The following is a 27,608-nucleotide window of genomic DNA, read 5'->3' as shown; positions in this document are numbered from 1 at the left end:
CCAGAACAACCCTAGAATGGGTCCCCTTTTATGAAGATAATACTACCATAGTCTTCTCACATAATACCGCCATATAGATATCACATAATACCGCCATATAGATCATTTATAATACCGCCATATAGAGCACACATAATACTGTCCTATAGTTCTCACATAATACCATCTTATAGATTGCAAATAACGACGCCATAGTGTTCTCACATAATACCGACATATAGATTTCACATAATACCGCCATACTTCACACACAATACCGCCATTTACTTCACACATAATACCGCCATATACTTCACACATAATACCACCATATAGATCTCACAATACCACCAGTGTTCTCACATAATACCGCCATATAGATCACACATAACGGGGGAGAGGAGTGCATAGGAGAGGATTAGATACACAGCTCAGCAGTCAGTATCACACAGGACAGTATTAGATACACAGCTCAGTCAGTATCATACAGGATAGGATTAGATACATGGCTCAGCCATCAGTATCACAAAGGATAGCATTAGATACACAGCTCAGCAGTCAATATCACACAGGGGAGGATTAGATGCACATCTCAGCACAGTAACACACAGAATAGGATTAGATACATGGCTCAGCACACAGTATCCCACAGGAGAGGATTAGATACACATCTCAGCACAGTATCACACAGGGTAGGATTAGATACATGGCTCAGCAGTCAATATCACACAGGAGAGCATTAGATACACGGCTCAGCAGACAGTATCACACAGGACAGGATTAGATACACATCTCAGCACAGTATCACACAGGATAGGATTAGATGCATGGCTCAGCAGACAGTATCACACAGGAAAGGATTAGATACACAGCTCAGCAGACAGTATCACACAGGAGAGGATTAGATACACGGCTCAGCACAGTAACACACATGGGAGGAGATAACTGCTCAGACTCAGCACCACAAAGGATAGGATTAGAGTGCCTCTCCCCCTCCCCACTGATACTTACTTCACTGCTTGGCTACTGAGTCCTTTCTCCCTCCCGTCCTTGGTCTCCTCCTTCTCCTCCTATAACCGCTGGGCTCCTGCGATTATACTGGGAAACTGGAGCTCACAGATGCACTGTGAGCTCCAGGAAGATGGCGCTGATGTCCTGCCTCTGCTGTGATGTGGACGGCTCAGGGGGCGTGGTCACATCAGAGCAGGGAGCAGCACAATGAAAACTATACGGTCGGACGCCGACTGCTGAGCCCTATGCCCAGGGCTGCCGTATTTGCAGAGTGTAAGTGTCGTGCAGCTACACTTACACTTCTGCAAAGGAAAACGGCGGCGCCCAGTGGCTGAAAAAAAAATTAAGTAAAAAAAAAAGTAAATTTGTATTAAAAATAATTGTTTATATAAGCAATCATTTTTAATACAAAAAATAAAATGTGGCACCTTCCTTTTAAGTTGGCTATTGTAAGGAAGGATGTGATGTTAAAACTCGCCACTTGGGAGCAGCATTGACACGTCACCATGGCGATGGTCACCCTGCTCCTAGCTCTGGTGCATCAAGCAGTGGCTTATGGGTGATAAGACGTCAGATGCCGACATGGAGGTAGATTACGCCCACTTTCATGATGGCAGCGGCGCTTGTGCAAGCCATCAGAGGTCATGAGAGGGAAATTTAAGACCGATAGCTGAAGTCACAGTACACCCCTTCAGAGGAAGCAAAAGCGAAACACATATTAAGGGGTCCTTGCACGTGGTCCGCCAGCACTGATTTTGGGGTAATGAATATGTCTGCCTAACAGTGTGCATATGCACTCTTGGCACCTTCTTGAACCTTCCACTTATGCACTTTTATGTTGGTATCAGTTTATATAACTGAATTTTGATAAATATATATTATATAGTGCTTGGCAGCTTTTGCAATCCACGGAGAGGAACTTTCATACCATTCCCTTTTTCTTCCATCACTGAGATGGTTAAATATATATCAAAACTATTTGTGTTATTGGGTGCAATTAATTTATTTGTAGGACTACACCTCAACAAACCTGGGAAACACACATTCGCCAGAAGACTCGCTACACTCATCAGGAGGGCGTTAAACTAGAAGAAGAGGGGACGGGAAGAAAAACATTAGACTCGAACAAAGACGACCCAGGAAAACATACTCAGAAGGGAGGTAAGAACATTTCTAAAACAATCCACAGTGAGGAGATTGGAACAAAACAAAATCCTCTAAACTGCATGCTCGCAAACGCCAGAAGCCTGACAAACAAGATGGAAGAACTAGAAGCAGAAATATCTACAGGTAACTTTGACATAGTGGGAATAACCGAGACATGGTTAGATGAAAGCTATGACTGGGCAGTTAACTTACAGGGTTACAGTCTGTTTAGAAAGGATCGTAAAAATCGGAGAGGAGGAGGGGTTTGTCTCTATGTAAAGTCTTGTCTAAAGTCCACTTTAAGGGAGGATATTAGCGAAGGGAATGAGGATGTCGAGTCCATATGGGTTGAAATTCATGGAGGGAAAAATGGTAACAAAATTCTCATTGGGGTCTGTTACAAACCCCCAAATATAACAGAAAGCATGGAAAGTCTACTTCTAAAGCAGATAGATGAAGCTGCAACCCATAATGAGGTCCTGGTTATGGGGGACTTTAACTACCCGGATATTAACTGGGACACAGAAACCTGTGAAACCCATAAAGGCAACAGGTTTCTGCTAATAACCAAGAAAAATTATCTTTCACAATTGGTGCAGAATCCAACCAGAGGAGCAGCACTTTTAGACCTAATACTATCTAATAGACCTGACAGAATAACAAATCTGCAGGTGGTTGGGCATTTAGGAAATAGCGACCACAATATTGTGCAGTTTCACCTGTCTTTCACTAGGGGGACTTGTCAGGGAGTCACAAAAACATTGAACTTTAGGAAGGCAAAGTTTGAACAGCTTAGAGATGCCCTTAATCTGGTAGACTGGGACAATATCCTCAGAAATGAGAATACAGATAATAAATGGGAAATGTTTAAGAACATCCTAAATAGGCAGTGTAAGCGGTTTATACCTTGTGGGAATAAAAGGACTAGAAATAGGAAAAACCCAATGTGGCTAAACAAAGAAGTAAGACAGGCAATTAACAGTAAAAAGAAAGCATTTGCACTACTAAAGCAGGATGGCACCATTGAAGCTCTAAAAAACTATAGGGAGAAAAATACTTTATCTAAAAAACTAATTAAAGCTGCCAAAAAGGAAACAGAGAAGCACATTGGTAAGGAGAGTAAAACTAATCCCAAACTGTTCTTCAACTATATCAATAGTAAAAGAATAAAAACTGAAAATGTAGGCCCCTTAAAAAATAGTGAGGAAAGAATGGTTGTAGATGACGAGGAAAAAGCTAACATATTAAACACCTTCTTCTCCACGGTATTCACGGTGGAAAATGAAATGCTAGGTGAAATCCCAAGAAACAATGAAAACCCTATATTAAGGGTCACCAATCTAACCCAAGAAGAGGTGCGAAACCGGCTAAATAAGATTAAAATAGATAAATCTCCGGGTCCGGATGGCATACACCCACGAGTACTAAGAGAACTAAGTAATGTAATAGATAAACCATTATTTCTTATTTTTAGTGACTCTATAGCGACAGGGTCTGTTCCGCAGGACTGGCGCATAGCAAATGTGGTGCCAATATTCAAAAAGGGCTCTAAAAGTGAACCTGGAAATTATAGGCCAGTAAGTCTAACCTCTATTGTTGGTAAAATATTTGAAGGGTTTCTGAGGGATGTTATTCTGGATTATCTCAATGAGAATAACTGTTTAACTCCATATCAGCATGGGTTTATGAGAAATCGCTCCTGTCAAACCAATCTAATCAGTTTTTATGAAGAGGTAAGCTATAGACTGGACCACGGTGAGTCATTGGACGTGGTATATCTCGATTTTTCCAAAGCGTTTGATACCGTGCCGCACAAGAGGTTGGTACACAAAATGAGAATGCTTGGTCTGGGGGAAAATGTGTGTAAATGGGTTAGTAACTGGCTTAGTGATAGAAAGCAGAGGGTGGTTATAAATGGTATAGTCTCTAACTGGGTCGCTGTGACCAGTGGGGTACCGCAGGGGTCAGTATTGGGACCTGTTCTCTTCAACATATTCATTAATGATCTGGTAGAAGGTTTACACAGTAAAATATCGATATTTGCAGATGATACAAAACTATGTAAAGCAGTTAATACAAGAGAAGATAGTATTCTGCTACAGATGGATCTGGATAAGTTGGAAACTTGGGCTGAAAGGTGGCAGATGAGGTTTAACAATGATAAATGTAAGGTTATACACATGGGAAGAGGGAATGAATATCACCATTACACACTGAACGGGAAACCACTGGGTAAATCTGACAGGGAGAAGGACTTGGGGATCCTAGTTAATGATAAACTTACCTGGAGCAGCCAGTGCCAGGCAGCAGCTGCCAAGGCAAACAGGATCATGGGGTGCATTAAAAGAGGTCTGGATACACATGATGAGAGCATTATACTGCCTCTGTACAAATCCCTAGTTAGACCGCACATGGAGTACTGTGTCCAGTTTTGGGCACCGGTGCTCAGGAAGGATATAATGGAACTAGAGAGAGTACAAAGGAGGGCAACAAAATTAATAAAGGGGATGGGAGAACTACAATACCCAGATAGATTAGCAAAATTAGGATTATTTAGTCTAGAAAAAAGACGACTGAGGGGCGATCTAATAACCATGTATAAGTATATAAGGGGACAATACAAATATCTCGCTGAGGATCTGTTTATACCAAGGAAGGTGACGGGCACAAGGGGGCATTCTTTGCGTCTGGAGGAGAGAAGGTTTTTCCACCAACATAGAAGAGGATTCTTTACTGTTAGGGCAGTGAGAATCTGGAATTGCTTGCCTGAGGAGGTGGTGATGGCGAACTCAGTCGAGGGGTTCAAGAGAGGCCTGGATGTCTTCCTGGAGCAGAACAATATTGTATCATACAATTATTAGGTTCTGTAGAAGGACGTAGATCTGGGTATTTATTATGATGGAATATAGGCTGAACTGGATGGACAAATGTCTTTTTTCGGCCTTACTAACTATGTATGTTATGTTACATTTACAAATTGATGGGATATATACACTCTTCTCCCTTATCTTGCCTTGTGCAGGCATGTACCACGGAGGACAGAAAATGAACTTCAATCCAATATTGCAGCCAGCATGCAGCCAGTGGGTAAGGAAAGGGTGAATCAAAAACCCCAAAACCCCGCCTCCATGGCTGAAGATTGTTCCCTCCAAATTCAGGTGACAGTGTCCCTTTAACCCAAATTTTGCATACCCGTGTAATCTGTTTAACTTCCACTTTCTTTTTTTTTTTTTAAACTCCTTTTCCTCCTTCACAAAAATGATTGAAGATGAAATTCTGGGTTCCTGTACAAAAATGCAGGATACATGCCCAAAATAAAGAAACAGGCCAGAACATTGACGTGGAATGTACTGACTAGTAATGAGCACATTTGTTCGGAAAACGATCGCCAAACACATTCTGATTCGTGATTGGAAACACGAGCAAAATTTTATAAAATCAGTAATAATCAATAACATTCGGTAAAGGTGCAGTAAAATATTTGCGTTGCCACAAGTGTTTTCAGCACTTTATCAATGATAATGGTGGTATATCATGATCATTTGGCACGCGTTTGATGAGGGGAGGGGGTTTGCAGAGTTCAGAGGCGTGGCGTTCTTGTACACAGTCTTTTTTTTTTTCTGCAACTTTGGCTAGCTGCAATGTGCACACAATCAGGGAGCAGGAAATGCCCACAATGTCCTGGCACGGCTTGTGTTATTGGCTCCTGACATCACATGTCCTTCTCCATATAAATAGTGGACATCTTGTTTTAGCACCATTTTGACACTGTAACAGCACAGAGAGGCTTCACCTGACGTTGGCAGCAAGATTTTAGCTAGTTAGACCGTTGTATATCAGTCAGAAAATGTAGCTCGCTACTTTCCAGTGTGGCTGTTTATACTTTCCTTCCAGCACTGTTTTCCTTTTTTGGACATTACTGAGGTCCACAAAGGAAGCCAGCAAGGCATGTGTTGTGCATTGCTTCTATTGTGCTCCATGCACGAGTATAGAATTTTAGCTAGTTGGTTGTATATCAGTCAGATAGTGTAGCTAGCTAGTGTCCAGTGTGACTTTTAAATTTACCTTCCTGCATTTTTTTTTGTCATTACTGAGGTCCACAGACAAAGCCAGCAGGGCACATGTCCTACAAGTGCACTGCTTCTATTGTGTTCCATGCAAAAAGTTAGACAACTTGTGGTATCACACTTTGTCATTTGGTTGGGTTGAAACTAAGCTGTAGAGGCTTGACCAGAAGCCACAAAAAATTCTTCTGTTATTAACATCATACAGTAAAGGACCTGACTTTCAAATTGTTTGTAGCATAACTTCTTTGTCAAACAGGCCTCATCCACTCTCAAACAATTCTTTTGTTCTGTGACTAAAATGATACAGCACGCCATATTTCAACTTGGAATTTTCTGTCGCTGAAATTCAGCTGTCTGTAAAGGTGGTGCAGAGTATAAAACCTATTTTTTTGTGGCTAATACTGTGCTCCTACCACACTATCTGAGCAACATGACTGGAAAAAAGCTTGGCCGTGGTGGAAGGGGAATTAGGCTTGGTGTACATGGGGTAGGTGGTAATGTTTGTGAAAGCACTAGTGAAGCAACATCACGTCCTATGCAAAGACAATGGACAACTTAGTTTACAGGACAGGCTACACCATTACCTTTCTTTGGCAGACGCACAGCGATATGCCTTGTCAATGATGCCCTGAAAGAGCATGTACTCGAGTGGGTGGCAAGTGCAGCTTCAAGTGGCCTCTCCTCCTCGTCCACCATAACATCACACCCAGTACAGTCCACAGAGGTGGCACCCAAATTCCCCTTGCTTCCCCCCTCGTGTCCCAACTATTCAACTGACTGTACAGAACCATAGATGGATGAGTCTGAAGAGTTGTTAACATATTCTATGCCATGTTCATTAGAAGTGTACTCAAAAGCAGATGTAACGGAAACTGACATGCCTGCTGTTTTTGACCGATCTCAGAGAACGAGCACACCACAAGTTTCTCAATCCACTGTAACATCTCCGCCTGCACCTCTCTCACGGTCCAGCAGTTTGTCTGGTTCACTGTACTCCACCCTCTCTCAACACTACAGTCAGCCCATGGTTTCACAGTTGTGGTCACGTAAAAGATTGTTTCCTCCTATGCATGACAAAGCTAAGAGGTTGAACTCCGCCATCTCCAATCTGTTGGCCACGGAAATGCTTCCTTTCTGCCTGGTAGATACAGACGGTTTCCAAAAGCTGATGGCCATCACAGTACCTCAGTACCAATTACCCAGTTGCCATTGCTTTTCTAAGAAGGCTCTGCCTGCGCTACATCAGCATGTTGCAGACAAAATCACCCGTTCCTTGACTAAATCTGTTTGCCAGAGTGCATTTCACCAGACACTTGGACAAGTAACCATGGCCAAGGGTGTTACATTTCGCTGACTGGGCACTGAATGACTCTGGTGGTGCTGCTCCACAAGTCTTTGAATCCCCAAGGCTTGAAGGGCAACCCTCTACCTTTAACACTTCCTCCACTGCTTCTGCTTCCTCCTCGATCTCCTCTAGGGCCTCCACCTGCACCCTCAACTTCTGCCTTAAGGAGACACGTGTTCCAACAGTACAGAGCAAATTCACACCACCTATGTACTGCGCAGCCAGGGCTCACCACAATCGGGCAGTATTAAAATTTATATGCCTTGGAGATCAGTCATACAGCTGAAGAGTTGTGGCCAGCTCTCCACGCTGAGTTTGATCAATGGCTGTCTCTGCTGAACCTGCATCCAGGGAAGGAAGTGTCTGATAATGGTGCGAACCTGGTGGTGGCCCTACGGCTGGGCAAGCTCACACAGGTGCTTTGCAAGACTCATATCCTCAACCTGGTGGTACAGCATTTTCTCCACCACTATCCTGGCCTGGTTGAGCTACTCCAGAAAGCATCTCGCTGATGCAGTGCAGGTAGGTGCAGACTCCACTAGATGGCAGTAAAGCAAGACCTAATAGAGCTGGCCTGCAGTGCAGCAGTGAGGCTACCACGCGAGGCAGCAGAATAGTCAAATAAGCCAGGTCAGATCCTAGACTGTAGTGCAGTACCCAAGGAATAAGCAAAATCATTGTCAGAGACAAGCCAGGGGATCAGTAACAGGAGCGAATAAGCCAGAAGACAAAAGACAGAAGGTCAGGAAACAAGCCAAATCAAAACCAGGGAGTCAGCACACTAAAAGGGAACATTGAGTCAGGGCGGGAATAGGGGAAAACAGACACTGATTCAGACAGCAAACGCAGCAGGACAAATCTGAGTCAGCTACAGCAGCCCTAGGCAAAAACTATAATGGACATCGCCTGCAGGAAGCCGCAGCTATAAATAGTCAACCTGAGCCCAGACTGAGGCTGGGAAAGGTTAACTCTTGACATGACCCACCCGAGAAAAATGTGAAACAGGACTCAAAACCCGGTCTGGATCATGACAGCACGTAAGCTATGTGCTCATTTCCACTGTTCGCACCCCTCTGGTCATCGACTTGCATTGATACAGAGGTATTTGTCCATGGCAGTTAATAGGCTGATATGCGATGTGCCGACACGGTGGAATTCCACTCTGCACATGTTGCAGCAACTGTGGCAGCAGCAATGAGCCCTGATGCAGTATGTCATGTCATATAGCCTGGCCCAACGCAGTATGGACATGGCGCATATCACGTTTACAGAGTGGGCACAGATTTAAGACGTTTGCACCCTTCTGCACAGTTTTGAAATGGCTACCAAGATGGTTAGTGCTGACGACGCCATCATCCGCTATTACGGACATCTATATGCTGGAGCAGACTTTGATTAGCCTGCGGGAGGAGATGGTGGTCCCAGAAGAAGAGGAGGAAGCAAAGGAGGATGCAGAAGGGATAATATTGTCGCTAAGTTCAAGACTCGTCACACAGGTGGGTAGGTGGGTGGAATACTGCAATCGAGGGGGGCTGGTGATAAACTGTTATCGAAGGTGCAAGATCCGAGGAACAAATGGAGGAGGAAGAGGTGATGGATGAGCAACTGTAAGATGAAGAGGATAATCCTCCCCTCTCTGCTGTTCATGGTTTGCAGGAGGGGACAGAGGAAACGAACCTCATTGTTACCCAGCCACCAACACAGCATGGGCTTGGACCTCATGGTAGAGCCCGACATATGAGTGCCTTCTTGCTGCACTATCTGTAACATGATCCCCATATAGTTGTGATTAGGTATAATGCTGACTACTGGGTTGCCACTCTGTTAAATCCATGTTAGAAAACAAAATTTTGCCAGATGATTCCCACCCTAGAAAAGGACCTGCGAATGCTGGAGTATCGAAACACGCTTTTACACAACCTTAAGAGAGCTTTTCCTCAAGACAACAGTGAAGTACACAGTTCGCATCGCAGTTCTACACTTCCAACCTCCGGCATGTCAATTGGTTAACGCCAAAACATTAGAAGCAGCAGTGGAGGAAGTGGAAGAAGTAACTACTGTGAGTCCTTTGACACTTTTTTAGACCAACTCTTGCACCAGCACAACAGATTCAAAGTCTTGCACGTGGTGAACAAATGGAGAGGATGGTGCAGAAGTATCTAGAACTCAATATCAATACCATCAGGGAGGGTTTGGACCCTTTCACATTTTGGTCTTCCAAAATGGATAAGTGGCCTCAGCTTGCCTCACACGCCTTGGAGATTTTATCGTGCCCGTCAGCCAGCGTTCTCTCAGAATGTGTCTTCAGCGCTGCTGGTGGTGTCCTGACAGATAAGCACAGCCGAATGTCCCCTGAAAGTGTAGACTGCCTAACTTTCATCAAGATGAACAGGACAAGGATCTCCAAGGACTTTTGCACCACAATCGCAGACTGTACAGACTAGGTGATATTGCATTTTTTACTGCAATGCATTAATGCAGGGGTGTCAAACTGCATTCCTCGAGGGCCGCAAACCATGCGTGTTTTCAAGATTTCCTTAGCATTGCACAAGGTGCTGGAATCATTATGTGTGTAGGTGATTAAATTATCACCTGTGCAATACAAGGAAATCCTGAAAACATGACCTGGTTGCAGCCCTCGAGGAATGCAGTTTGACATCCCTGAATTAATGTCACATAACGGCAATGTCACTGCTGCTGATAACACAAATTTGTGGAAATGTGAACAGTCGTGGTTTGTCTACATCTGCTGGGTTAGCTGTGGTGGAAGAAATCTCAGACCCAATTATACTATTTCTATTCTTATGACAGTTATTCCACTTTGGTTTTGTCAGGCCCTCTTTTTTTAAAAGTAACACTTGGGTGTCCATCTATTGGATTAGGTGTAGTAGAAGACCTGTCGGTTCCTATTATACTATCTTTACTGTGCTGAAATTGATGCCACTTTTGTGGTGTCTGCCAGTAATTTTTGGAAATGTAAACACTCCTGGTTGGGTGTACATCTGCTGGATTGGGTGTAGTGGAAGATCTATTGGTCCCTATTATACTGTTTTTACTCTCGTGAAATTGATGCCACTTCTGTGCTGTAAGGCCCTCATTTGTTTAAATGTGAACACTTCTGTTTGGGTGTCCATCTGTTGGATTGGGTGTAGTGCAAGACCTGTCGGTCCCTATTATACTATCTATACTGTGGTGAAATTGATGCCACTTTTGTGGTGTCGGCCAGTAATTTTTGGAAATGTGAACACTCTTGGTTGGGTGTACATCTGGATTGGGTGTAGTGGAAGACCTGTCGGTCCATAGTATACTAAAACTACTGTGATGAAATTGATGCCACTTTGGTGTCTGCCAATAATTTTTGGAAATGCGAACACTCCTAATTGGGTCTCCTTAATGTGTGTTGCCTGTAGCAATAGGCCTCCGACACTGTCAGGCCTCCACTTCCTTGGACTCAAAACCAGTGTTACTATCCTTACATTTTTCTGACAATGGTAGTCTACAAAACTGATATTTGTGCCACCTGAGTGTGCCTCAGCATGAAAGTAGGTAGAGGTTTTGCATGTGGTATCAGGGCTTGCAGCAAAGGGGGCCTACACCAATCCCTCACCCACCTCCTCTTACTATGACGTTCAATTGAAAGTTATAAATGCTGTCCCAGACCCAGATACCTCATGCCTGGCTGATTGCTGCAGTTCCATGCTAAAATTTAAACTGTGGGTGAATTGAGGCCACTTTCATGGTGTCTGTCCCTCATTTGATGTGTTTTGGAAGCATTTGGGACCGTTATCAGGTGTTGTGTATGCGTTTGTTGTTTCCTCCCATTGAGCTGAATGTCGTTCGATTATGTTCAGCGAATATTGCAAATTCGGCGATCCTAATCCGAACTCAACATTCACTCATCTCTAGCACTGACATCAAATTTGACTTATAAAACAGGCATGCAATAATATCTGTATCTGCTACATGCATTGGAGTCTGGATCTTTATATTGAAGGCATTTGTGCCAAAAGAAAATATTTACAATTGCCAAACAAGGATTAAGGACATTAAGGATATTGCCAAACAATGATATGGTAATATACAAAATATTAAATTGTTGTTGAAATTGTAACTAAAAGAAATTACATACAATAGAAAGCTTTTCTTATAGCATATTAGAGCTGTATGGAGTGCAGTATTCTATTTGCTACATACAGAACTTACAGAAATACTTGCTACTTTGCATTGGTTTATCACATAAAATACATTTAAGTCTGTCAGTGTAACATGGAAAAGTTCACGCCATATGAATACTCTTTCAAGGCACTGTAACAACTATAGTCTGTATAATAATTATAATACTACTAGATGGAGTAATGTCACGATGGGGGCAGGCTTTGCAGCGTAGAGAATCTCTCCCCCCCCCCTCATGTGCTCACCCACCTATCCTGTGTGTGTGTGTGTGGTGCGTACGGCATATACAGTGTGTGTGTGGTGCATACGGCTTAAGCTACTTTCACACAAGCGTTTTTTGACGTATGTCGCAATGTGTCGTTTTGGAGTAAAAATGCATCCTGCAAAGTTGCCCGCATGATGTGTTTTTTCTCCATAGACTTTCATTAGCGACGCATTGCGACGTATCTCCACACGTCGCATCTGTCGTGCGATGGATGCGTTGTGTTTTGGCGCACCGTCGGCACAAAAAAGTTCCATGTAACTTTTTTTTGTGCATCGAGTCCGCCATTTCCGACCGCACATGCGCGGCCGGAACTCCGCCCCCTCCTCCCCGGACCTTACAATGGGGCAGCGGATGCGTTGTAAAACTGCATCCACTGCCCCTGTTGTTCATTTTTTTCACAGTTTGTGTTGGTACGTCGGGCCGACGCTAGTGTGAAAATAGCCTTATACAGTGTGTGGTGCGACGGTGTTCCGCTGGTGGTAGCGTGCAAGAGGCTGGTACGACCATCAGTTTCCATATTGAGACACCCATCACTTGGGTGTCCCAATATGGAGGTCGTGAACTTCCGCCGCTTGGAATTCTGGGATCCGGACACATCTGGACGGAACAGGATGTGAAGACATTACAAGCTAAGTACATATTAAGATATTTTAGATATTGGATATGACAGTTTATTGAGCTGATATGGTTTTATGTATGTAAACCTTGCATAACTATTTTTATAGGGAAAGTGTATTGTAATGGGAACATTTAAAAATAGTCATTATTTAGACACTATACGAACAGGTCAGACCTCAGGGGTATGCTATTTGCCCAAACACATCCAAGTGCTTGTTCACATAGCTTGTCGAAGTCACAAAAGACAATACTCATGGATTTGTAATTTGAAGAGAATCTTTCATAACCCACCCCGCCTTCTACTTTGCATTCTTTTGCGGGAAAATGTCTGTTTTATGAAACAATATAATCAAAACAGAAATCATACTCAAATATAAGCATAATAAGGACCCTATGCCTAAATAAAGAGGCCTAATCAATAGATAGATCTTCATGGACACTCCTACATTGGAAAAGATACTGAAAATATGGAGTGCATAGTCTAAGATATAATTCAAAAAGCTTTATTAAATACACAAGAAGGCATGGACACACTATATATATATATATATATATATATATATAATGATGTCATAATGGTTGCCATGGCGATGATGTCATAATAGGTTGTAATGGAGATATTATGTCATAAGTTGCCATGGGTTGATGTCAGAATGGTTGCCGTGGCGAGGATGTCATAATGGGCATATGGGCATGGAACTATGGGATGGAGGATGTGTGATGGGTATATGGACACATGACTGTGGGATGGAGAATATGTATGATGGGTATACAGTATGGGCAAGAAACTATGGGATGGAGGATGGGTATATGGGCATAGGGCTATGGAATGAAGGGTGTGTATGATGGGTATATGGGCACGGGACTATGGGATAGAGAATATGTATGATGGGTATATGGGCAAGGGACTATGGAATGGAGGATGGGTATGTGGGCCGTATGTGACCCTATTACTGCACCTGATACCCCAATACTGAGCCGCTGCTGCCGTATGTGTCCCTATTACTGCACCTGCTGTGTGGTTCTCTGTGCCCTCTAAATTCTAAAGCACCCCTCTATAATATAGTAATGCCGGGTGCATATGCCCTAGAAAACAGAGACCATATTTTGCCCCCTAGAAAGTAATATTGCCCTGTGTGCCCCTTTGATAGCCACAGTAACCTGAGTTCCCCTATAACAATAAGTGCCCACTTAACATTTAATGATGTCCCGAGTCTTCCCTCTGTACAGCTCCCCTATACACAGCATGATGCTCTCTTATACACAGTATAATGCCCCCTCACTGTATAGTACCACCCACACAGTATGCTGACTCCTTAGTAGCCCCCAAACTGTTTGATGGCTCCAACAATGTATAATGACCCCCACACTGTAATCTCTATACTGTATGATGGCCCCCTAGATATTCTCCATATACAGTAGCATAACGCACCAAATAGTCCACAATATAGTATAATGCACTCTCCATAGGCAGACTCTATAGTATAAGTCAGCCCCCATATAGGCAGACCCTGTAATAAGGCAGTACCCCCATAGGCAGAGTCTGTAGTATAAGGCAGCACCCTCATAGGCCGACCCTGCAATAAGGCAGCACCCCCATAGTCAGACCCTGTAATAAGGCAGCACCCCTATAGTCAGACCCTGTAATAAGGCGGTAGCCCCCATAGTCAGACCCTGTAATAAGGCGACACCCCCATAGTCAGACACTGTAATAAGGCAGCACCCCCATAGTCAGACCCTGTAATAAGGCAGCCCTCATAGTCAGACCCTGTAATAAGGCAGCACCCCTATAGGCAGAGCCTGTAATAAGGCAGCACCCCCATAGTCAGACCCTGTAATAAGGCAGCACCCCATAAAAAATAAATACTCACCTCTCTTCTTCTTGGTTCCTGTGCTGCTCCCGCTGATCTCCTGACAGCGGGCGCCGGGCAGTGACATCATCGCACCCGCTGTCAGTGTCGGCGACGTCAGACGCCAACACTGACAGGGGCATGATGGGAGAAGAAGTGCAGGGATGCGCACACCGATACAGTTACAGTAGCGTAGCTCAGGGTGGGCCCCTCAGAGCACCGGGCCAGGGGCGCCCGTACCCTCTGCCCTCCCCGGTAGCTACGCTACTGCAGAGACTTTAACAACATGTGTGACTGTGTCTACTTTGAGGAGCAGCTAAGTGAGCCAACCTTTTGCAAGTAGTGTTTCGGATGCGAGTAACGTTCCAGAAACACGTGTAGCAGCGGTGGACAAATCTTATTTCCTGGCTTAAGGCAGCTATGGAGATGGAACAGCGGTCAGACAAAATGGAGGAGCTACTCAAGCACCTTATCCTGAGCCAGCAGCAAAAGCACCAGGTACAACATGAGACAAATAAACTTCTAATACAGCAGCTGCAACAACAGCAAAGGCAGATGGAACTCCTGGCGGGAGAGAAGCAGCCCTTCCCCCCACGTCAAGGTGATGACTCTTGTGTCAGGAAAGCGGTAAGGTGAGCTATGCAAAGATGACCCCAGGTGATGATATAGAGGCATTTTTTTTACTGTTTTTGAGCAGGTTGCAGAACGGCTGCCTATTTTGACTTGGTCTTGCAGGAAGCATGGGAATATGCCAAGCTGAAAACAGAGATATTGGCATGCTCAGAGGTTAATATGTTTGTCAGAGCCCAAAGGGTTCATCACTAGGCATATTATGGGGATAAACTTTTCCACTCACAAATGTTTGGCTTGTTGCATTTTTGCTCAGAAGTGGTTGCAGCCGAAATCCTCCACTCCATCCCAGATGGTTGAGTGGGTCATCATGGATAGATTTATTCACTCTCTTCCCATGCCGATGCGGACCTGGGTTGCCCAAGGAGACCCCCGGAATGCAGATGACCTGGTGGATCTTGTACAAAGGTACCAGATAGTTGAGAGGTCCCTGAGAAATCCAGGGGGTGGTACATTGCCATACCGGGATTCCAGCGGGAGCCCAAGTCCTAAATGAGGTGTAACAGAGCCACAGCTGTGGGGAGTCTGGAGTCCCAAGGAGCTGCTGAGGGGCTACCAAATTCTGCTGGTAAATACCTGATCTGCTGGCGGTGTCATGGTCCTGGACACATAGAGGCCCATTATCCTATATCTGTTAAGCAGATGGATTGTAGCCTAGGCAGGCGCTGTTCGTTTTATACCTACCCAGCCTTCAGTGTGGACTATCAGCTTTGAGAGGGACCGCAGTCTTGCCCTGTGACCATAAACAGAGTACTGGTATCAGGACCCTTAGACTCCGGGAATTTGGTACTGATAAGGGCCACGCTTCCCCACCAGTTGACCCTAGGGAAACATGTGGGCGTACGCTGTATCCATGAGGATGCAAAAGACTACCCTGTTGCCAGAGTGTCAATTAAAACAAGTCGTGTTACAGAGTTACATGAGGTTGGGGTAGCCAGAGACTTACTACACCCCGTGATAATCATGTGGGACCTCAGCCTGTTCAGGGACTTGTGGGGGAAAGCAGGGGTGCCCAGGGTCTCAGGCAGGAGGCAGTGCAACCCTGATGAATCTCTGTCACAGTCGGAGGTGAAGTTCCCCTTGTGTGTCCTGGCTGGTGTTGAGGACAATTCAGTGACCAGGGAGGCCGAGGTTCCTGAGCTGGGGATCTCTGGGGAAAATTTAGAGACTGCTCAAATGTGGGATCTTACCCTAAAAGGGGCCTTTGAAAATGTGTCTGTGATTGATGGGGTTGCTCAAGAACCGGGGGCTAACACCAGGTACCCACACTTTGCAGTCAATAGAAAATTGTTGTATTGAGTGACTACACTGAGGGGATGTGAAATAGTAGAGCAGCTGTTGGTTCCAGGGCCATACCGGCATAGGATCCTAGACATGGCCCATTCCCATGTTTTGGGGGGCCATCTGGGAGTGGAGAAAATGCAGAAGAGAATATTGCAGAGGTTCCATTGGTCGGGATGTTAAAGAGAGATCCAGAATTATTGTAGGTCCTGCCCCACCTGCCAGATAACCGCTCCCTCTTCGCAGTTCCGAAGTCCTCTAGTCCCATTACCAATAATTGAGATCCTGTTTGAGCAAATTGCCATGGACCCAGTAGGTTCTTTAGTTTAGTAAAGTCTGCATGAGGGCACCAATATATCCTAGTGGTCAGGGCTGTGCAACCCTGTACTCTAAAGCTGTACCCCTAAGGAACTCTTCATCTAAGAGTATCACCCGGGAACATGCTCATATTTCTGTCAAAGGAGATTCTGACAGACCAGGGAACCCCCTTCATAAGCAAGGTAATGAAAGAACTATGTAGGGTCCTCCAGGTTGCCCAGCTGCAAACCTTAGAGTACCATCCACAGACCAATGACCTAGTAGAACGCTACAGTAAAACCTTGAAAGCCATGCTCAAAAAGGTCATTTTCAAGGACTGTCGAGACTGGGACTACATGCTTCCATTTTTGCTCTTCTCGCCGTTCGAGTTCCTGTATGGTCAACATCCGCGAGGGCTCCTGCACATCGCCAAGGAAACATGGTAAGCTGACGTGACGCCACACTGGAGCATCACAGCATGTCACCCAGCTGCAGAAGAGAATAGTGAAAGTGATGCCTATCATGAAGGAGCATCTTCTCCAGGCTCAGGAGGCACAAGTGTCAGGAAATAGGAAAGTTCTGATTACTACACTTACACATACAGAGTTCTCAGCTGCAGTTTCCTCTGCCTGCCAACATAAGGCTGGAATTCTAAGCCACTCTTCTCCCTCTGCCTGTGTGTCTAATCGTAAACCCCTCATGTCTCCCCCTCTCTCAAGAATTTATATGGCTCCATGCTGCGGCAGACAAGTCTCCCTACCCTCCTCAGTCCTCCCTCCCATCTGATACTGGCTAAAACTGGTATAGAAAGCATGAGCTTCTATTGTTCTTTTAAGGTTAGATATACTGGCTCCGATCAGGGCTAGAGATATAAGGATTATATATTCAGGATGTCCATCGATGGATCTATAACTCCCTGAAATTGTTAGAAGCTAAACTCAACAAGTGCAAAGAGCGGGTTTCTCCTTAAGCGTGTCGTGTAACAACGCCGTGTTTACACTTAGAATCGCCCTGATGTGGTGCACCTCCTGATCATTGTGTCTTTCATATACGAGGTTCATACAGCAAGCTAGGCATAAAAATGGGTGCCATAACTCTAAGAAAAGGGGAGGATTCAGCCTGTGAGGTCACCACAGGGGGAGTGCCTTGGATTTCAGCTGGAAAATAAATGAGTGAAGCAGCAGTCTTCAAGTGGCTTTTGTCCAGGGTCTAGCTGCTATACAGATGTATGATGCATCCTGATGTGTCTTCTCCTCCACAGCACACGGTCAGCTATGAGATAAGATGATATAACGAAATGTAAGTGTTTTTTCAATTTTAATCCCATTTTATTTGTAATTGTACGGTACATACCATAATTGTCTTCTTTATAATATATTTTTATACTTCTGTAAATACTGCCATATCTTTTTTTGGAGTAAAATATAAAACTACTAGCTTTGTATCTCCTTGCTATATAATGAACTGTCACATCCTCCTGAAGTGAATTACACTACTAATCTGGGTTGGCTCCAGTCCCGTTAATAATTATGAAATCAGAGCTGGTGGCAGCGGAATTTGTCCTGTGCGTTGGGAGGCTTTGTAGTGATGGCAGCATTGATAATTATTGCTCCCAACTGAGTGGGAGTAGTTATATCGCCCTCCCTGCAGTGTGCCCATTAGCCAGTACAAAGTAAGGCAGCCTTTCTGGTGACTAATTATCCTAGGTGCAGTGCCTTGTCTGACCTGAGGGTAAGGGGGCGCCAGAGAGCTGCAAATTCCAAACCGGAAGTCGGATATAGATAAATCCTCTTTAGAAAGAACCAGGGGCAACCAAACAACCCCAGTTCATGACAAATAGGTGTGAGTGGTGGGGATGATAAAGGAATCCTCCCCGTGAACCATGACAACAAGCAAGGGTGTATAACCAATCAGTGAGGCTGAGGCAGTTCCAGCCAGGGGACCGTGTGCTAGTGCTTATCCCCATGGTGGAGAGCAAGTTCCTAGCCTAGTGGCAAGGCCCATACGAGGTAGTGAAAAAAACTGGACAAAGTTAATTACAAGGTACACCAGCCGGGGTGAAGGATGCCTCACCAGGTCTATCATGTGAACTTGCTCAAACCCTGGCGAGACAGAGAATCGCTGGCCATCCCTTGCCTGAGAGCCAGTCCCAAAGTCACCGGGGATGATGTCACCATTGCAGAGACTCTGAGGCCAGCCCAGAGGCAACCGTGTCAGGAGCTTTTGCAGCGGAACTGGGACCTATTTTCTGAGTTGCCGGGCATACGCAGTTGGTCGAGCATGAAGTGTTGACAGAACCGCATGTAAGGTTGAACCTCAAGCCCTATAGAATTCCAGAAGCATGAAGAGAGGTGATATCCAATGAAGAGAAGAGGATGCTAGACCTCGGGGTGATAGAGGAGTCAAAAAGTGCATGGTCAAGTCCCCTCGTCCTCCTAACGAAGCCTGATGGGGAGTGGCAGTTTAGCAATGACTATTGCAAGCTGAATGAAGTTTCTATTTTAATGCTACCAGATGCCGCATGTGGAGGAACTCATTGAGAGACTTGGACCCGCAAGGTACCTTACAACCCTGGACCTGAGGAAGGGCTATTGGCAGATCCCCATGTCCCAGAGTGCCAAGGAGAAGACAGCCTTCTCAACACCTGATTGGTGTTTCCAATACACGAGAATGCCCTTCGGCCTGCAGGAGGCCCCAGCCACCTTCCAGAGGGTGATGGTCTTGCAGAGGGTGATGGTTTCGGATCCTGGCTTGGCATAAGAAGTATGTCGCAGCGTACCTCGTGGACACAGTGGTCTTTAGCCCTGACTGAGCTAGTTATCTGCCAAAGGTACAGGCGGTTCTGGACGCCTTAAGAAATGTGTGGTTTGCAATAAATCCAAAAAAAGTGCCATAGGGAAGAGGCCAATTATCTACAGTCATGGCCAAAACTATTGAGAATGAGACCAATAGTAATTTTTCCAAAGTTTACTGCTTCATTTTTGTAATGGCAATTTGCATATATTCCTGAATGTCAAAGAGTGATCAGCTTAACAGCAATTACTGTACTTGCAAAGTCAATATTTGCCCAGAAAATGAACTTTAACCCCCAAAACACATTTCAACATCATTGCAGTCCTGCCTTAAAAGGAGCACCTAACATCGTTTTAGTGCTTGATCCATTAACACAGGTGTGGGTGTTGATGAGGACAGGGCTGGCGATCAATCAGTCATGATAGAGTAAGAATGACATCACTGGACACTTTAAAAGGAGGCTGGTTCTTGGTATCATTGTTTCTCTTCAGTTAACCATGGTTATCTCTAAAGAAACACGTGCAGCCATCATTGCACTGCACAAAAATGGCCTAACAGGGAAGAGTATCGCAGCTACAAAGATTGCACCTCAGTCAACAATCTATTGCATCATCAAGAACTTCAAGGAGAGAGCTTCCATTGTTGTCAAAAAGGCTCCAGGGCGCCCAAGAAAGACCAGCAGGCGCCAGGACCGTATCTTAAAACTGTTTCAGCTGCGGGATCGGACTACCAGCAGTGCCGAGCTTGCTCAGGAATGGCAGCAGGCTGGTGTGAGTGCCTCTGCACGCACTGTGAGGTGGAGACTCTTTGAGCAAGGGCTGCTGGTTTCAAGGAGGGCAACAAATAAGCCACTTCTCTCCAGAAAAAACATTAGGGACCGACTGATATTCTGCAAAAGGTACAAGGAGTGGACTGCTGAGGACTGGGGCTAAGTCATTTTCTCTGATGAATCCCCTTTTCGATTGTTTGGGACATCTGTAAAACAGCTTATTCGGAGAAGAAGAGGTGAGCGCTACCACCAGTCTTGTCTCATGCCAACTATAAAGCATCCTGAAACCATTCATGTGTGGGGTTGCTTCTCAGCCAAGGGAATCGGCTCACTCACAGTCTTGCCTAAAAACACAGCCATGAATAAAGAATGGTACCAGAATGTCCTCCAAGAGCAACTTCTCCCAACCGTCCAAGAGCAGTTTGGCGCCCAACAATGCCTTTTCCAGCATGATGGAGCACCTTGCCATAAAGCAAAGGTGATAACTAAATGGCTTATGGAACAAAACATAGAGATTTTGGGTCCATGGCCTTGAAACTCCCCAGATCTTAATCCCATTGAGAACTTGTGGTCAGTCATCAAGAGACGGGTGGACAAACAAAAACCAACAAATTCTGGCAAAATGCAAGCACTGATTATGCAAGAATGGACGGCTATCAGTCAGGATTTGGTCCAAAGGTTGATTGAGAGCATGCCAGGGAGAATTACAGAGGTCTTGAAGAAGAAGGGGCAACACTGCAAATATTGACTTGCTGCATTAACTCATTCTAACTGTCAATATAACCTATTGGTACTCATAATATGATTACAATTATATTTCTGTATGTGATATAAACATCAGACAAACACTAATAAAAACCAGAGGCCAGCAGATCATGTGAAAATATAATTTTGGTGTCATTCTCAAAACTTGTGGCCATGACTGTAGACTGTCAGCGGGAGAGGCCAGATAAAGCAGCAAATCAACAAGGTTGAGTGGCCGCAACCGCTTTCCAAGAAGCAAGTGAGGGTGCTTCTTGGAATTGTGGGGTACTTTTGGCGATTTATTCCTAATTTTGCTATAATCGCCGTGCCATTGACAGATATTCTTAAAGGCGCCAAATCAAATGGACTGATGACACTGAGATGGCATTCCAGGAACTGAAGAGAACTCAATATTTGCCAAATACCAGAATAATCCAAATTCCTTAATACATTCTTCTCATTACTTACTGCAAAGTCAAAAGTTTACATACGCTAAGATTACTATGCCTTTAAACGATTCTGATGGTGTCTCCGCGGTGTTGGATGTTTTGATCTCCCCGAGGTCATTCATCCTTATGTTTATAGTCCTTTTACTAGGCACTGCTCCTAATAGCCAGTTTCCTACTCCACACTGATGAGGGGCAAATACCCCGAAACAGCTGTCTGTGGATGGATACCATGTTTTGGCATAGGTGGTTTTCCTTTTTGGATGCTGCCCTTCCCGTGGTTGTTCCTTCCCAGTGAAAGACCTGGCTATTTATTGCTTGCGTTGAGAAAGACGTGATGGTGTCTCCGCGGCTTTTCTACATGCATTTAAACAATTCTGGACTGGCCATACGATGTCATGTGTTTGGAAGCTTCTGATTGGTTTTTGGCAACATCTGAGTTAGACATACCTGTGGATGTATTTTAATGCACACCTGAAACACACTGCTTCTTTGTGTAAGAAATCCGTCAAGAGATCTGGAATAGAATTGTGGGCTTGCACGAGTCTGGCTTATCCTTAGGTACATTTTCAAGATACCTGAAGATGCTTCATTCATTTGTACAAAATCATATGTAAGTACAAACAAGATGGGAAAGTCTAGCCATCATACCACTCAAGAAGGAGACGGGTTCTGTGTCTTTGAGCAGAACTTTTACATAGGGTGGAGAATCTTCAGATAAAGATGACTCAGAGTTAGCTTGATAAGCCATTTGTGGGGTCTTTAACCAAAAGGCAGACAAAGGAGAGCAAACAAAAATATTATCTTAACCTTACTTGTAGTTTAAAACTCCAGGTGGCTGTGTTGTGAATATCAGAGCAATTTCATCTATTACTCCTTCTGATTGTATATCTGTATATTGTCAGCTGACAAAACTGAGCTTTGCTTTTTTCATTCTTTGTTTATATTCTTGCTCTATTGCATTTGCACTTGTTGAGTAGGAAAGTAAGAGCCCTCCAGTATCCTATTAACCCCTTTCTGACCTCGGACAGGATAGTACTGTACATCCAAGGTCAGAACCCCGGCTTTGATGCGGCCTCTGGCGGTGAGCCCGCATCAAAGCCGGGACATGTCAGCTGTTTTGTATAGCTGACATATGCCTGCAATAGCGGCGGGTGGAATTGCGATCCACCAGCCGCTATTAACTAGTTAACTCCTTAACCCCCAAGAGTGGTTTGCACGTTAATGACAGGGCCAATTTTTACAATTCTGACCACTGTCCATTTATGAGGTTATAACTCTGGAACGCTTCAATGGATCCTGATTCTGACATTGTTTTCTCAGACAGATTGTACTTCATGATAGTGGTAAAATTTATTTGATATTACCTGCGTTTATTTGTGAAAAAATGGAAATTTGGCAAAAATTTAAAAAATTTAGCAATTTTCCAACTTTGAATTTTTATGCCCTTAAATTACAGAGATATGTCACACAAAATACTTAATAAGTAACATTTTCCACATGTCTTCTTTACATCAGCACTAGGGAGTTATAAGGGTTAAAATTTGACCAGCAATTTCTAATTTTTACACCATTTTTTTTTTAGGGACCACATCACATTTGAAGTCACTTTGAGGCTGCTGTCACACGAGCAGTATTTGGTCAGTATTTTACATCAGTATTGTAAGCCAAAACCAGGAGTGGAATAATTAGAGGAAAAGTATAATAGAAACATATGCACAACTTCTGCATTTACTGACTAAATACTGCTATTGTGACGGCAGCCTGAGGGGTCTATACGATAGAAAAAACCCAAGTGTGACACCATTCTAAAAACTGCACCCCTCAATGTGTTCAAAACCACATTCAAGAAGTTTATTAACCCTTCAGGTGTTTCACAGGAATTTTTTGAATGTTTGAAGAAAAAAATGAACATTTAACTTTTTTTCACAAAAAATTTAATTCAGCTCCAATTTGTTTTATTTTACAAAGGGAAACAGGAGAATTTGTCCTGAGTACGCTGATACCCCATATGTGGGGGTAAACCACTGTTTGGGTGCATGGAAGAGCTCGGAAGAGAAGGAGTGCCGTTTGACTTTTCAATGCGTAATTGACTGGAATTGAGATGGGACGCCATGTTGCGTTTGGAGAGCCCCTGATGTGCCTAAACATTGAAACCCCCCACAAGTAACACCATTTTGGAAAGTAGACCCCCTAAGGAACTTATTTAGATGTGTGGTGAGCACTTTGACCCACCAAGTGCTTCACAGAAGTTTATAATGTAGAGCCGTAAAAATAAAACAATTTTTTCACAAAAATGATTTTTTTCGCCCCCAATTTTTTATTTTCCTAAGGGTAACAGAAGAAATTAGACCCAAAAGTTGTACAATTTGTTCTGAGTACACCGATACCCCATATATGGGGGGAACCACTGTTTGGGTGCATGGCAGAGCTCGGAAGGGAAGGAGCGCCATTTGGAATGCAGACTTAGATGGATTGGTCTGCAGGCGTCATTATTGTGTTTGCAGAGCCCCTGATGTACCTAAAACAGTAGAAACCCCCCTCAAGTGACCCCATATTGGATACTAGACCCCCAAGGAACTTATCTAGATGTGTTGTGAGAACTTTGAACCCCCAAGTGTTTCACTACAGTTTATAATGTAGAGCCATGAGAATAAAAAATCTTTTTTCCACAAAAATTATTTTCCCAAGGGTAACAGGAGAAATTGGACCCCAAAAGTTGTTGTCCAATTTGTCCTGAGTATGCTGATACTCCATATGTTGGGGTAAACCCCTGTTTGGGCTCACGGGAGAGCTCGGAAGGGAAGTAGCACTGTTTTACTTTTTCAAGAATTGGCTGGAATTGAGATTGAAAACCATGTTGCGTTTGGAGAGCCCCTGATGTGCCTAAAAAGTGGAAACCCCACAATTCTAACTGAAACCCTATCCCGAACACATCCCTAACCCTAATCCCAACCACACCCCTAACTGCAACACACCCCTAAGGCTACTTTCACACTAGTACCGACACATCTTGTGGTAACGCAGCAAAACGGGGGCAGCGGATGCATTATTACAACGCATCCGCTGCCCCATTGTGAGCTGTGGGGAGGAGGGGGCGGAGTTCTGGCTGCGCATGGTCGGTTGGAAATGGCGGACACAACGCACCAAAAAACGTTACAAGCAACGTTTTTTGGTACCGACGGTCCGCCACAACACGACGCAACCGTCACTTGACGGTTGCGACGTGTGGCAATGTGTTGCAATGCGTCGCTAATACAATCCTATGGAGAAAAAACACATCCTGCAAACAACTTTGCAGGATGCGTTTTTTCTGCAAAACAACGCATTGCAACGTGCGTCGTACGACGCTAGTGTGAAAGTAGCCTAATCCCAACCATAACCCTAACCACACCCCTAACCTTAATCCCAACCCTAATCCCAACTATAAATGTAATCCAAAACCTAACTTTAGCCCTATTCCAAACCCTAACTTTAGCCCTATTCCAAACCCTAACTTTAGCCCTATTCCAAACCCTAACTTTAGCCCTACCCCTAACCCTAACTGTAGCCCCAACCTTAACCCTAACTTTAGCCCCAACCCTAACCTTAATGGGAAAATAAAAATACATTTTTTTCAAATTTTATTATTTTTCCCTAACTAAGGGGGTGATGAAGGGGGGTTTGATTTACTTTTATAGCGGGTTTTTTAGCAGATTTTTATGATTGGCAGCTGTCACACACTAAAAGACGCTTTTTATTGCAAAAAATAGTTTTTGTGTCTCCACATTTTGAGAGCTATAATTTTTCCATATTTTGATCCACAGAGGCATGTGAGGTCTTATTTTTTGCGGGACGAGTTTATGTTTTTATTGGTACAATTTTCCGGCACATGACATTTTTTGATCGCTTTCTATTCCGATTTTTGTGAGGCAGAATGACCAAAAACCAGCTATTCATGAATTTGTTTTTTTTTTTATTTTTTGGGGGGGGGGGGGGGCGTTTATACCGCTCCACATTTGGTAAAATTGATAAAGCAGTTTTAGTCTTTGGGTCAGTACGATTACAGTAGTACCTCATTTATATCTTTTTGTATGTTTTGGCACTTTTATATGATAAAAACTATTTTATATAAAAAATAATTAGTTTTTGCATCGCTTTATTCTGAGGACTATAACTTTTTATTTTTTCGCTGATGATGCTGAATGGGGGCTTTATTTTTTGCGGGACAAGATGACTTTTTCAGCGGTACCATGGTTATTTATATCCGTCTTTTTCATCACGCGTTATTCCACTTTTTGTTTGATTTTATGATAATAAAGCTTTATTTTTTGCCTCTTTTTTTACGGTGTTCACTGAAGGGGTTAACTAGTGGGACAGTTTTATAGGTGGGGTCGCTACGGACACTGCGATACTAAATATGTGTACTTTTATTGTTTGTTTTTTTATTTAGATAAAGAAATGTATTTATTGGAACAATATATATATTTTTTCTTTATTTAGGAATTTTTTTTTTTCACATGTAAATATATATTTTTTTACTTTATAACATTGCCCCAGGGGGACATCACAGTATAGTGTCAGATCAGCGATCTGGCAGGCACTGCAGGGAGGCTTTCCGGCGCCTGTTCTGAGCAGGTGCTTGTAAGCCACCTTCATGCAGGACCAGGAAGGAGCCCCGCAGCCATTTTGGATCTGGGGCCAGCAGGGAGGAGATGCTCGGTACAACGCAATCACATTGCGTTGTACCGAGAGTCTCAAGGAAGCACGCAGGGAGCCCCCTCCCTGCGCAATGCTTCCCTTTGCCGCCAGAACGCTGCAATCATGTTTGATCACAGTGTTCTGGGGGTTAATGTGCTGGGAGCAGTCTGTGACCACTCCTGGCACATAGTGCCGGATGTCAGCTGTAATAATCAGCTGACACCCGGCGGCGATCGGCCGCACTCCACCCGTGAGCGCGACAGATCGCCTATGATGTACTATCCCGTCCCTAGGAATTAAGTCCCAGGTTACCTCGACCCTCGATGGGATAGTATGTCATATGGGATTAAGGGGTTAAATGCCGCTGTCAAATGCTGACAGCGGCACTTAACTAGCGCTTCCGGCCATAGGGCCGGAAATGAGCACATCGCTGACCCCCGTCACGTGTTCGGGGGTCAGCAATGCATCGGCATGACAACCAGAGCTCTTTTGAAGACCTCTATGGTTGTTGATGCCGGATTGCTGTGAGCGCCACCCTGTGGTTGGCGCTCATAGCAATGCAGTAATTCAGCTACATAGGAGCGATCTGAGCATCGCTCCTATGTAGCAGAGCCGATCAAGTTGTGCCAGCTTCTAGCCTCCCATGGAGGCTATTGAAGCATGCTAAAAGTAAAAAAAAAAAAAAAGTTTTTAAAAAAAATAAATAAAAGTTTAAATCACCCCTTTTTACTCCATTCAAAACAAAACAATAAAAAAATAATCAAATATACACATATTTGGTGCCGCAACCTTCAGAATCGCCTGAGCTATCAATAAAAAAAGGATGAACCTAAATGGCGTAGCGAGAAAAAAAATTCAAAACTCCAGAATTAAGTTTTTTTTAGTCGCTGCAACATTGCATTAAAATGCAATAACAGGTGATCAAAAGAACGTATCTGCACCAAAATGGTATCATTAAACACGTCAGCTCAGCATGCAAAAATAAGCCCTCACCCAAAGCCAGATCATGAAAAATGGAGGTTTACGGGTATCTAAAAATTGTGCTTTTTTTTAAGCAAAGTTTAGAATTTTTTTTACCACTTAGATAAAAAATAACTTAGACACGTTTGGGGTTTATGAACTCGTAATGACCTGGAGTATCATAATGGCAGGTCAGATTTAGCATTTAGTGAACCTAGCAAAAAAAGCCAAACAAAAATCAAGTGTGGGATTGCACTTTTTTTTTAAATTTCACCGCACTTGGAATTTTTTTCCCATTTTCCAGTACATAACATGCAAAAGTCAATGATGTCGTTCAAAAGTACAACTTGTCCCGCAAAAAATAAGCCCTCAAATGGGCATATTGATGGAAAAATAAAAAAAAGTTAAGTACCATTACCAATACATCTTACCTGTAAGCCTCTCGCACCTGCATAGTTGTTCCCAGGTTTTCCCTGATCACCCTAGAAGAAAATATAATTTGAGCATATTTGTTTTAACTTTGAAAATGTATTTCTTTTTAGAAAAATACATTC

The 27,608-nt window shown here is 43.9% G+C and overlaps 1 protein-coding gene across 2 annotated transcripts in view; it reads right to left on the bottom strand.

The window, feature by feature from the left end:
• The window catches only part of LOC138642353 (collagen alpha-2(VI) chain-like), a 668,325-nt gene that overhangs the window by 159,092 nt on the left and 481,625 nt on the right, over window positions 1-27,608 (bottom strand). For both annotated transcript variants that reach the window (XM_069730466.1, XM_069730467.1), the window contains one exon: window positions 27,486-27,536. In XM_069730466.1, coding sequence (XP_069586567.1) covers window positions 27,486-27,536 — 51 coding nt within the window. The remainder of the gene's footprint in view (window positions 1-27,485; window positions 27,537-27,608) is intronic.

Source organism: Ranitomeya imitator, chromosome 6 (genome assembly GCF_032444005.1).
Source record: "Ranitomeya imitator isolate aRanImi1 chromosome 6, aRanImi1.pri, whole genome shotgun sequence".
NCBI classification, from domain to species: Eukaryota; Metazoa; Chordata; class Amphibia; order Anura; family Dendrobatidae; genus Ranitomeya; species Ranitomeya imitator.
This window is presented reverse-complemented; position numbering and strand designations above follow the sequence as displayed.